The 13,676-nt window shown below is 36.7% G+C and overlaps 1 protein-coding gene across 1 annotated transcript; it reads left to right on the plus strand.

Moving 5' to 3' along the window:
• The first annotated feature begins 744 nt into the window (after nucleotides 1–744).
• Nucleotides 745–11,972, plus strand: TRAPPC6B (trafficking protein particle complex subunit 6B). The gene is made up of 6 exons (XM_040256726.1): nucleotides 745–1,369; nucleotides 6,231–6,298; nucleotides 7,227–7,344; nucleotides 8,300–8,383; nucleotides 10,047–10,140; nucleotides 10,839–11,972. Exons 1-6 carry the CDS (start codon nucleotides 1,289–1,291, stop codon nucleotides 10,868–10,870), a joined length of 477 nt encoding a protein of 158 aa, XP_040112660.1. The 5' UTR covers nucleotides 745–1,288; the 3' UTR covers nucleotides 10,871–11,972.
• The last annotated feature ends 1,704 nt before the right edge of the window (nucleotides 11,973–13,676 follow it).

The raw sequence follows: 13,676 nt of genomic DNA on the forward strand, positions 1-13,676 counted from the left end.
CTGGAAAAATCAAGATTAAGATTACAAAATACTCTTCAAAATTAGTCTATTTTCAAAGGGTTTGTTGAAGCATATGCTTGTTTTTGTGGTGGTTGAAAAAAACTGATTGAAACGTTAGAAGGGACATGTTTAAAAACAAACCCACCTCAATTCCAGTTTTGGCACACGGTCTTAAATTTTATGAAAGGATATGAAGAGTTGAAAGGTTAACAATTTGAGAAACTCAGCATTACTTTTGAGGGAAGCAATGAATTCATTGGGCAAAAAATCTTTGTAAGTTACCAAGAAAAGAACTAATCGTAGGCGCAGCAACACGTTTAAGCCAGTTTGCCAAATTTGAAATGTGCATATGGTCTAACATTTGTATTTGCACGTGTGCAGCAGTTGTCCCACATCCACCATAGATTCTTATATGAACTCCATCCCACAGTGACGTCGCATTTCTGAAGTCTTTTATTTGCATTTTCTGATTAAAATTTCCCTGTTCTTTTCTTACTCCATCCACCCTGTCCCTTACTCCCAGTAAACTTCCTGGCAGCCAAAACGGCTCTAAATCTTACGCCTAGGCTTATCCAAAATGGATTGGGATAATTTCTCAATATACCTAAAATTTATCAGTTTAGTTCAGTCCTCAGTCTGACTCTACGACCCCAAGCACTGCAGCACGTCAGGCTTCCCTGTCCATCACCAACCTAAAATTTATAGCCTGAAAACTTACGATTTATTCACTCCTTACAACTTTTCATATTTAGGAACATATAGCAGAAGTGGAAGCTTTTAATGAAACTATTAGACAATGTTGTCAGTTCTAAGAAAACAAATTAACAGAGATGGCAGCAGGAGCTCGTCTCTTATCTTACAAACTTCGCCACCTAGCACACGAAAAATCCTTCCTCCTATCAGCGCCAGTGGTTCACCTCCGGCAAGCAACTCTGCGACCATAGAGCTGGCGGAATGCCGGGGTAGAGGGGACCGGATGTTGTTTTTTTCACCTCCTCGCCCAGGGCCCGGATCGGGTCTCCACCGGCTGGGTTTGGTTCCCGTTGCTGTCAGACTCTCTCGTTCAGCCGTAGGGCTGAGTGGCCCTGGGGTGAGCTCGCCCCGGGACCAGACTCGCTCCTTTACCAGCCTTCAGGAAGCTGCGTGGATTCCTGGTCTCCTAGCAACGAGGGCCTGGCCTTGGACTGAGCCGGCCGCGTAGCGTCCAAGCAGTTGGGGCGCTATCCAGAATCCCCAAGCCGGACCCGAACGGGAGCCGAAACCTCGCGCTTGGAAGAATAAGCAGGAAATGGCGGACGAGGCGTTGTTTTTGCTTCTGCATAACGAGATGGTGTCTGGAGTGTACAAGTCCGCGGAGCAGGGGGAGGTGGTGAGTGCTGCCACACGCCCCGACACTCCTTGTTTCCACTCAGTTCTTTCCTTCAACCCCTGTCCCGTCGCGTGCCACGCGTCGCCTCCCGAAGTGTAGACAGATTGGTCCACCTTCAGGTATCCTAAGTCTTAGAACCTGTCAGCTGTCCAGTCTTGCATTCTTGTCTCTTTCGTATTCTCTACTCTATGCCACCTTTTTGTCCAGTCCCGTATCTGTGTCTGGCAGGCCACAGACTTTCTTAGTTTTGTCCCTTCCATGTGTTGCCCCTGCCCTGATTTGCGGCAGAGTTAACTGCTGATGTTGGCAGCCCTGCTTAATTCCAGTCACTTCCAGCACTGCCCAGCTGTCCACTGGACAGACCTCTCCTAGCCTGAGAATCATGTCCCTCCCTCCACATCCCTAACCCTCACTAACACTCCAGGAAACTCAGAGAAAGAAGGTTAATGGGATTTGAGGTCGAAGCAAAGGAAACTTTGCGTGTGTTACTACGATTAGGAAACACAATGTAAAAAAATTTAGTGTGCATTATATGTCAGAGCTGGTCGCTGGGGATATAGTAATGAAGGAAACAATGGCCCCATCCTCCTGGAGGTTACTTCTAATGTATGTGAGTCTTCATTCACACTAATTGATTCATTTAGAAAATATGTTAAGTGTATTGTGGGCCTGACACTGTTAGATTAATAAGATGAAGTCCCTGCCTCATTGGGGAATGTGGGTTCAATAAATAATTAACAGTATTGGGTGGTGTGAAATAATGGAGTTGTAGGATTTCATATATAAAGTATTCTAAAGTCATGCTTAGGTCAGAAGCTCTAGTTTCTATAATGCTGTTGATAAAGAGGGGTAGAAAGTAAGGGCAGGACAAGCATCCTAGGCAAACGTAAAGTCATAGTGGAATGAAAGGTGTAGAGTATTTAAATATGTCTACATATTTATGAGTATTATAGTATGCCTACATATTTATGAGTGAATATGAGCATTCACTGTGACTAGATTGAATAGGTGGAGAGTGAAAAGTATTGAAAGCTAAAGCTAGAAAGAACCTCGTTATGATTAAAAACATGGACCTTCTCAGTTGAGGATTTTTAAAAAGAATGATACAGTCTATTTGCATTTCAGAAAGATAAAAGTAGTCTTTGGACTGGAGAGGGAAGCTCTTGTAGTGAGCAGCTCCATTATTGTAGGAGTCCAGGCAGGAGATGAAGAAGATCTGGATAAAGAGGAGAAGAGAGGACGGTTTGAGAGAGGAGGCTGAATCTCTAGGATTTGATTAGGTATAGGAATGAGAATTGAAAATTATCCCCAGGTGTTTAGCTTGAGCCACTGGGTCGGATGGAGAAGGAATAGAGAAGAGGTGAAGATACTGAATTATTTTGGACTGGTTGAATTTGTGGCACCTTAGGACATCCAGGAAGAGGTACTGTCAGTTTGTGAACTATAAGCAGGATACTGTCTGTTTCAGGGGGCTGTAACAAAGATGCCAAAGTGATTTATAAACAACAGAAATTCATTTCTCACAGTTTTGAAGGCTGGGAAGTACAGTCAAAGCACCAGAAAATTCAGTGTCTGGTGAAAGCCTCCTCCTGGTTTATAGATAGGTGTGTTTTGGCTGTGTCCTCACATGGTGAAAGGGGACTAGCTAGCTCTCTGGGATATCTTTTATAAGGACATTAATGCTTTTCTTGAGGGTTCCACCCTCAAGACAGAATCATCTCCCAAGGCCCCTACTTCCTAATACCGTCTGGGGGTTAGGATTTCAACATACGAATTTTGGGGAGATACATTCCGTCTTTGGTATTAATTATGCATTAGAGATATTAATAGGAAGACATCAGGAAGAGTATTGGAAATAAAGCAAATTTTATCCTTTTTTTTTTTTTTTTTGGCCACACCTTGCATGCAGGATCTTAGTTCCCAGACTGAACTCACATCCTCGGCAGTGAGTCCTAACCAAAGAACCACCAGGGAATCTCACAAAGTCTATTATTCAGATCCATCAGTAATAAGAGATTTTTTCCAAATTACAAACTTTTGACTTTAACATCATTAACAACCAGTAGTTAATGTTTAGCATCTGTGCTAAGTGCTAGTGCTTAATAGCAGACATTTGTGTTTGTGTTGAGTTAGCGTTCCTTAAATCCTTTTCCCCAGAGAATAATTAGTAACACACCTCTTTTACTCTTTTATCATAAAATCCTTGCTCCCTGCCCCATCACATATGCATCAGCTTGCTTCATTCTACTCTCTCCTACTTTCTTTCCCTCTTTCAGCTCTTGTCCAGGAAAACCTTTTTTAAAAATCCCTTTCCCCCCCTCAATGGGTTAGCCAAACTAAAACAAAACCAGTTGTTCTAATCATGACTGATAATTTTGAGAGATGTGCTAGTCCTGTAAGAGAAAGGAAATCCAAAAGTTTTGAATCATTAAAAATAACTTTCTTTTCCTATTGCAGTTTGTGTATGGTAAGTGCATATAAGCAAAAAATATCTTTAAAAAGTTATGTAGTAGGCTTGATGATTAGAATCCATACTAGCATCTTGGTGTATGAGGGTTTGTTAACGTCTCTACTTTGAGTGGGCCTCCAGTTTTTCATAATAAAAAAATGTAAACGAAAGACACAATTCTGTCATCCAGAGATGGTCTTTATGTATCTTTTTAGACATGAAGTCATAAGTGTAAATGAAATCAAGGAAAAGACTAATGTTCTCACACTTCAAATCAATAATTTTCCAACTGCGCCAAAGAGGTATTAAATCTAATAATTGAATAACTGGACATTTAGCAATTTATTTGGAATGTTTTTTTTTTACATTAATGGATAAAATAGTCCTCAGTTTTTCTTAAAAATTTGGTACTTACTAGTGAGCACTCACAGATACCAAAGTGAATGAACAGGTAGCAACATCAGAAGGTTTTCCTAGGGCTTAATTCAAAAGTTCATGTGATTCATAGTTAAGATTTGAGAATGTCTGCATATAAGCATATTTCCTGCTTATCAATATATTCCTGGGTGATTCTACAAAGAGTAGATTGTTTCACAAAGAGCATCATGATTTACAGGTCATTCTACCTGAGCATGTTTGGAAACGGGTGTGGAAATTAACAGCGTGGTGCTGTATGGTCCAGTGGAGAAACAACACGATTTGGGTTTTAGAAAGTCTATAGCTTAAATACAGAAAATAAATCAAAGGAGAAAAAACTAGAGACAAGGAGATCAGTTGGAAGGCTCTAACTGAAGACCAGGAGAGAAAGGTTAAGAGCTAATTTAAGCAGTCAGGAGAGATGATGGATTTGGAAAAGCACGTACCTGATAGGCCCCACAGGACTGCAGTGTGTGTGTAGGCTTGGCAGCACAGAGGTGAAGGAAATGGAAGTTGTCTGGTTGTATTAACTAGATAGATGGTGGTGCCATTAATGAGGTTAAAGAATTTTGGAGGCAGAGCAAGCTGAGGACACTAAGATAATATCATTTTGAACATGCTGTATTTAAGGGGCCTGTGGGACCTCAGGGCTTCCCAGGTGGCGCTAGTGGTAAAGAACCCACCTGCAACCCAAGAGACGCAGGAGACATGGCTTTGATCTCTGGTTCGGGAAGATCCCCTGGAGGAGGGCATGGCAGCCCACTCCAGTATCCTTGCCTGGAGAATCCCAGACAGAGGAGCCTGATGAGCAACAGTCAATGGGGTCGCAAAGAGTTGGACACAACTGAGCACGCACACAGTGGGACCACTAGGTGATTGTGTCTGCTAAAATCTGTACTAAAGATTTAGTAGTTAGCCCTGTTAGTGGAGTACTTAGAAGAAGGTTCAGCAGATAATGAGGCCTGTGGTGTTAATGGAAGACAAAGGCTTCAAAATACATAAAATTTCTTGCCCTCTGGTTGCTGTATTCTAGTAGGTGGGGATGGAGGAACGTGAACAGTATAAAAGTAGTAAAATGTATATTAGGTTAAATGCTGAAGTTCCTTGGAGACAAATTAGGCAGAGAAATGAGAGCATCAGAATCACTTTTGGAGGGCTTCCTGATCCATACCTGCAGCTCCTGACTCACTGATTTGGGGCTGGGCTTACAGAATTTGTAGTTTTACAAGTTCCCATGTGATGCTGAGATTGCTAGTCTTGGGACACACTTTGAGAATCATTAGGTAGTTTCTGAAGTGGAATGATTCTGTTGTTTTAAAAGACTGAAATTAGCCTCATTGAGATGACGACATGTGAGTGAAGACCTAAAGCCAGTGAGGTGGTCATGTGAGTTTCTAGATGGAGAGCTGCCTAGAGCCTGCCTGGCATGTTTAAGGACAGCAAGGAAATCAGTGAAGCTGGATGGAGTGAGTGCAGAAGAGGAGGTGAGGTTAGAGAGGCACAGAAGTCTGGATTATATAGGGCGAGTCTTTGACATAGGTGTTATTTAAAGCCTTAAGAGTGGATGAGATTGTCAAAGGAAGAGTGAAGCAATTGCATGATTTCCAGAAATAGGATGGTGGGGTCACCAACTAAGATACACTAGGAAATAGAAAGCTTGGCTGACTCTAAGAAACATTTTGAAGCAGAACTGAGAACTTGGTGACAGCACGATGGGAATGACAGAAAAAAGTCAAAAGCAATACCTTGACCTCAGTTTTATATCGGAAGGAATAGTTGAAAATGGAAAAAGCCAGGGAAAGCAGGAAAAGTAATTGGGAAGAACTTTGGCATTTCTGAAAAGCAGTAACAGTTCTCTGTTTATCTTATTGCCTTATGAAAATGATTAAGAAAATTCAAATATGACCTGTAATTCACTTTTTCTCACAATGTTTCAGTGAAATATTTACATTCTGGCATTCTAAAATTATTCAAAACTATTATTTTTTTAAATAGGAAAATGGACGCTGTATAACTAAACTGGAAAACATGGGGTTTCGAGTGGGACAAGGATTGATAGAAAGGTGAGCAGTATGGATTTGAAAATTTTCTTCCAGGTAGGTTATGAACAAAGATGATCCATTTCAAAAGATTGCATAAAACTTGAGATACTTTCATTTTAATTCCTAAATTTTATTTATTCTCTGTTCTTTATTCACAGATTGAAATTTCCTTTTAGGTCTGATGCTATTTTAAGTCAGTTATCCAACTTTCATGTTTCAAACTTTGAAGAAAATATGTATTTGTTTTAAATTTTTTTCCTCAAAACTTTGGTGTACTGAAACAACTATCTAAAATCTTGTTGCATTTCCTACTTAAGCTAGTAGGTTCTTTATCCTAAATGGAATATGGTTTAAATGCGAACCTTAGTCTCTGTTTATGCATGTGATCATCTTCAAACTCACAGGTCAATTTCTTTTAGTATTCCTTTCTATCTGAAATAACTGAACTCTTATATTTTCCTGATCTTCCTTCGCGGCTCAGGTGGTAAGGAATCCACCTGCAATGAAGGAGACCTGGGTTCAATCCCTGGATTGGGAAGATCCCCTGGAGAAGGAAATGGCAACCCACTCCAGTATTCTTGCCTGGAAAATCCCATGGACAGAGGAGTCTGGCAGGCTACAGTCCATGGGCCACAAGGAGTCGGACACGACTGAGCGACCTCTCTTTCTTTCATATTTTATATAACAGTACCATGATCATGCTCAGCTTTTTAAAAAAAAAATGTTGGCTGTACCTAAAATTGCTTACTGTTAGACTAATTTTAGCCCCATCATTATATAACAGAATGTGAATTCATTGAAGTGGGAACTACTTTGCTTGGTGCTTATCACTTTATGACTGTCAGTAAATGTTCAGTGCTATTGTGGCATTTGGAAATTAGTGAATAATTTGCCCCTCCTGCTTTCTCTGGATGAAAAGTACTGTATTACTTCTAGTTGATCTTTTTAGGTTTACAAAAGATACTGCAAGGTTCAAGGATGAGTTAGATATCATGAAGTTCATTTGTAAAGATTTCTGGACTACAGTATTCAAGAAACAAATCGACAATCTAAGGACAAATCATCAGGTATTTAGATAAATTAAGGCCTAGTTTTTAAAGTCCTTTATCTTAATATAAATGTTCTATTTTAGTGATTTACTTGTTATATAAAACTTAATTTCTCAGAAACTTAGGAATGTTTCTATGTTATTAAAACATCATTTTTTTTTTCTCTAATAGGGTATAGTGAATAAAGACAAGGGCAGTTATCTATAATGACAGCTGTCCCTTTCTCTCAATAAAATTTTAAGTTTTAAAAAGTAGCAAATATCAGAATGATAACAGTTTTAGGACTTGGTTCTTTCATTATTATTACTTAGTGGTGATAATATGCAGAACCACAGATACATCACATTTCTGTCTTTCAAGTAATTCCTGAAGTCTCATTGTAATTCTTGCCTGTTTAGTTGCCATTGTATTTTTTATTCTTAAAATATTTTGTTAATATAAAAGTTAATAGGTTGCCTGAGAGATTATGCAAAAATTGACTTATTTTGTAAAATTCTAGGAGATATTTAGAATATATTTGGCATTTACTGAAGTATAAAAAATGAAAATAATGTTATCTCTTAGCTATCAGTAAAATTCATTTTTTCAGATAACATCAGCCTTAGCCTGGAAGTACTTGAAATGCTTATAGGGAAAAGTGACTCTGATTATTGGCTTTCTAGGTATGAGTTAATTATATATAGCTGCTAATTTCACCTAGAATGTATTTTTCTTTCACACTAGACTGAATTCTTTAAGGATAGGAACTGTTTTATGTATCTTTGTATCTTCAGTATCTTTAAAGCATTCAGTAAATATTAGTGTTATAAATGATGAACAACTCTTCAACTTGAACACTGCAACACTTCTTTGTATAAAGAAAATTTGACCAATGGAAGGGAGAGTTTTAATAACTTCTAAAAATTCTTAAATTGTTTTGAAGGAAAGAGTACAGATTACATTGACTTTGGATGTTTTTCTATTTTTGGGACAGGGCATCTATGTACTTCAGGACAACAAATTTCGCTTGCTTACTCAGATGTCTGCAGGAAAACAATATTTAGAACATGCATCAAAGGTATTTAATGGAATAAAAGATTGGTTTTTTTATTATGAAACAAGTAGAAATGTAGGGAAAAGTACAATGCTAATCACAGACTTGAATTCAAAATGTTTTTAAATTGTTCCTTTTGCCTAAATACTTCTCTATGAAATAGATATTTATCATATTGAAATAGTTTAACTTGTAACTAAGTAGGCTTATGATGACCAATTCAAGAAACACTATAGTTTAAATGCCATTAAAAATGTAGATGATAAGATTCTCAAATATAGTACGGATACATCAGAAAAGATACTCAAGCTTAAAAAACTGGTATTAGCTATATAAAATTATTCACCTCAGAGTTCATATTTATCCATCAGTAAGTTAAAAACTTTTTCAGTATAGTTAATATTTGTTTCTAAGAATATGTTTTGTATTAAGCATATCTGCATTTCAGGGTTTCCTATATATTTTTTTCAGTCTCAAGTAGGAATCAATAAATAGGCCAGATGTATTACAGAAAAGCTGACAAGTTTTAATATAAGGGTTCCTTTGAAATGATTAAAATACATTGGGCAGTATGTAAAAGCTGCTTTTTATCTGTAAAATTTGTCCACACCTAAATTATCTAACACAAAGGCAGTTTAGTGTAGTGGAAAGAGTATGAACTTGGGACCAAATAAATCTAGATTTTAAGCTAACTCCACAACTTACAGATCCCCTCTGGACCTTAGTTTCCTTATTAATAAAACTGATTGTAACAATATATTATAAACAATCTCTTAAGTTCTCCCCCAGTTTATAATATAATGATTCCATATCTGATTACCTATCAGTACCCATTATGTATATTTATAAAATAATTTATTATTCATACATATTGTTGAATATCATGCAATACAAAAATCTAGAGAATAAAATACCTTGGACTATTTGCTTTTTGGTTCTCATTTTTGTGCTGTCTCTGCTATGGCTTAGTCCCATTTCCTTGTTTCCTTAGCAGAGTTTGTCAACATTGGCACTTTGATCCTTTAAACTGGATAAGTCTTTGTTGTGGCAGGCTATATGTCTTGAACAAGTCAAGATTCTTGGTTGTAGAAAGCAGAAACCAATCTTGATTGAATGGAATCATATTAGTTAGCTTACAGAATTGATGGGAAGGCTCAGAAAGGCAAGAACCATGGTTAGGGGAATCTCCTGGTGGTTTAGTAGTTAGGATTTGCTGTGGCCCAGGTTCAGTCCCTGGTCAGGGAACTGTGATCCCACAAGCGGTCAACATGGTGTGGCAAAAATTAAAGAGGGAAAAAAGACACGATGGGAAGTTAAAGCAGCCAGGTCACTCCACAAGGAGAGTCTAGTTAGAATCCTTCAAGCAGCACTGACGGTAGACACAAAACACCTTTGCTATCTCTAGAACTAATTCTAACCTGTTTCCAGCTTGTTTTTGTCACTCGTAGATTCAGGGTCATGGACTAGACCAGTGAGTTGACTGAACTTAAGTCATGTGTTCATGTTTAGTTGCCAAGGAGCTGGGAAATCTAATAATAAGAATTTTTAATAATTTGAAAAATTATTATATTTAGCTTTTCCAAATAAATGACTTATTAACATCAAGGTTTAACTAAATGTCATATTTATCAATACCTTTACTGTCTTAGTAAATCCTTAATACTTTTTATACTTTTGTTCCTTTTAGTATTTAGCATTTACATGTGGCTTAATCAGAGGTGGCTTATCAAACTTGGGGATAAAAAGTATTGTAACAGCTGAAGTATCTTCAATGCCTGCCTGTAAGTTGACTTCATATTTCTTAACAAATGTTTTTAGCAGTTATTTATCAGGTCTGGTGGTGTTTGTTTCTTGTTTTTGTTACTTAGAGGACATATACAGTGTTAAAACCATTTCATTTTACTTTTGTCAGTTTTAACACAATGTAGTAATATGTAGCATACTTATATTTATAGTCAATGATTTTTAAATTCATAATAGACAGTGATTTAAGAAAATGTGCTAAGGAAATGTAAATTTATAAGACAACTTAAATGGTGACTCTTAATTTTTAAAGGAAAATTTTAAGATAGCAAATTTCCTTATAATGTTGGAAGATTTTTAAAATTTTCTCAAATACATCTATTATTTTAAACTTGATAAAGCCAACTAGTCATCACTAAACTTCTTTTCAAAAATCTCTTCACCACAGCTACTAACCAAGAATAAAATTGGCTTGAGCATCACTGTATTTCCTTTCTATTCATAGTAATTAGAAATGAAATACATAAAATATAGAAATCAGAGAAACAAAGGCACTCATTCACAAACCAGATAATCATGATAAAAATGAAACTGACTTTACCAAATACTGCGAAAAGTCATTTGATATAGCAAGTTTCTTGATTGAAACAACTTATTAAATAGAGCAGAAAATGGATGTTTAGACATGTTTACCTTTTACCTGAAATCAAAACGATTTTCATGTTTTCCTTTTTAGGTAAATTTCAAGTGATGATACAGAAGCTATAGAACCTACTGAAATGCAAGGCTTTACTAGTGTAAAGAGATAAATTATTCCTGTATAAAGTATTTCAGATGGCAATGATTTAATTACATTGTTGGACATTTGTACTGATATAAGCTATTTGCTAACTTGTATAATGAAAGATGCACTCTTAAGCAGGAGGAAGGTTGTATTTTATCAACTTAAGACAGACCTTAAAGCAGGTAGAGACATTCTACTATAACATATACTTTACTGAAACTATTCAGAATGAAAACCTAATTTCAAATAACTAAACACCAATGCAGGACCCTTATTTAAACATTTTTATTTGCTTAGAGTGATACATATTTAACCAGAAATGGAGAAGGAAAACTCAGGGTTTGGTAAATTAGTGTAATGAAAAGTATGCACCAATCAGAATCATTTGTGTAAAAATGAACAAATTTTGGTTTATGAATTTGTTATTAAAAAAGCAAATAGTACACTAAATATTAAACTTTATTGTCTTATTGGTTATAATTTATTACTGAGTTTTTATGCATGTATAAGGATTTCATTATATACATTGTGTTGTGTGTGTGATATATTTAACTGCCTAAATTGCTTTAAAACTTTATTTTACTTTCATATAATTCAGTTCTTGAAAGCTCCATTAATGTAATAAAGTAAAATATAATCTAGATAAAGTGGGATACAGATGTGAATTCAGTGACACCAGAGCCAAAGAATAATAGGTATTTGAGGAATTGTTATACTTACTCCTGTTACAGCCTTGACTTTCCGTTTCTCTCTCCATATGTGGAAGTGCTGGTGAAGATTCTAATATCTGTATTTTTTCCCCTTACTTTTAGTCTTCCCCAAGGGCAGAAGGGTGGATGAATCGATAGTCACACCAGTATTCATGGGCCCATAAGCTTCTGTGGGTTGAGGTCAGTGCTTATCTAGTGTATATCTTATCTCTTCTTTCATCTGATGATCATGAAAGGACAAGCATGGAGATGAAAGCTATCATATTGAGGATAGCAGGTGCAGATAGAAAGCTCCTGAATTGTGCTCTTGAACTAACCAATCCTGGAACTACTATACCTTTGGACTTTTATAATAAATTCCTTGTATTGTTCAGTCTCCCTTTTGTGTGTTTTATTGTGTGTGCGCTCAGTTGTGTCTGACTCTTTGCGACCCCATGGACTGTAGCCCACCAGGGTCCTCTGTCTATAGAATTCTCCAGGCAAGAATATTGGAGTTGGGTGCCATTTCCTTCTCCAGTGGATCTTCCCAATCCACGGATTGAACCTGCATCTCTTGTGTTTCCTGCATTGGCAAGCAGATTCTTTACCGTTAGTGCCACCACTTGTAGCCAAAAAATAAGCCTGTCTTGGTAGAGGTGAGGCAAAAGTTAGGTTATACAAGAAACAGTATGGGAATATTGAATTTTCTCTTTTCTGTAGGGGGAGGGGAAGATAAAGGGTTACATTTAAAACAATAAAACCATGAGGTGCTAAAGACAATATGAGGTTTTATGATCTTGTAGTAGAGAAGGCCCTTTCAAGACTTGTAGAAAATCAAATAAAGCAAAATAGTAGAAAAAATTAATAGCATATCTTCAAGAAACAGTACTGGGAAACCTGAATACACATCCCCATGTAAAAGAATAGAAATGGACCCTTATACCATACACAGGTATATGAAGATGCCAAGTATCCTGACTAATGAGGGAAATGCATATCAAAACCACCATTAGTTACTACCCCACACCAGTTAGGATGGCCATTAAAAAAAGCCCAAACCAGAAAATAAGTGTTGGCAAGGATATGAAGAAATTGGAACCCTTGTGCACTCTCAGTGGGAATGTTAAAATGATACAGCCACTGTGGAAGAGAGTATAAAGATTACACAACAATTTAAAAGTAGAACTACTATATATTCCAGCAATCCCACTTGAGAGTATTTATTACAAATAATTTAAATCAGGATGTTGAAGAGTTACTTGCACTCCCATGTCCACTGCAGCGTTATTAACAATAGCCCAGAAGTGGAACCAACCTGCATGTTCATTGTATGTATAAGGATTTTCACTATTTCATTATATTCATTGATGGCACTTGATTTGTACTGGCAAACAAGGATGTGCAGCCAGTAAAAAGGATGAAACAGAGCTGTATGTAGTCCATGGAATGATGTTAATTGGTCTTAAGAGAGAAAGTTTTTGTTTTCTTACAGGATACCACACATGCAATATATAAAATATATATTATAAATATACATGACTATGAGTGTATCCAAAAGACTTGAAAGTTATAAGTAAATTGTACAGTAGATTAAAGTAATCCCACAATAAAGATTTTTTGGGGGTTATCTTTCTGTACAACTTTATATTTTAATTATAGTCATCAACAGCCCCAAGTGAACAGTAAACTTGTGTTGAAGAGCAGATGTATGTTTCAAAAGTAAATATACTGTATGAATGACAAACTGTGAGGTAGCTTTATAAACTTTTTTATAAACTATAGTCAGTGGCCTATACTAACCATGATGACAGTTGAACCCTTGTCTATTAGCCAAACCTACCTCTATAAAAGGAACTTAAGCCTGGAGATGTCATCAGAACCTGTCTTATTCCATTTGGGCTGCTTGTCTACTATATACTGCTATACTCATCTTTCTCAGTTTCTAACGCATTTTTATTATTTTTGTCCCCAGATGGTAAAACTGGTAACTTGAACCACTTTTCATCTAGTTCAGTCTCTAATTGACTTATTCTGCTAACAGACACAGATGAAATAATCTTATCTTAAAAAAAATGCGTACAATAAAAGTACAAACACAATT

Source organism: Oryx dammah, unplaced genomic scaffold, assembly GCF_014754425.2.
Source record: "Oryx dammah isolate SB20612 unplaced genomic scaffold, SCBI_Odam_1.1 HiC_scaffold_16, whole genome shotgun sequence".
NCBI lineage: Eukaryota > Metazoa > Chordata > Mammalia > Artiodactyla > Bovidae > Oryx > Oryx dammah.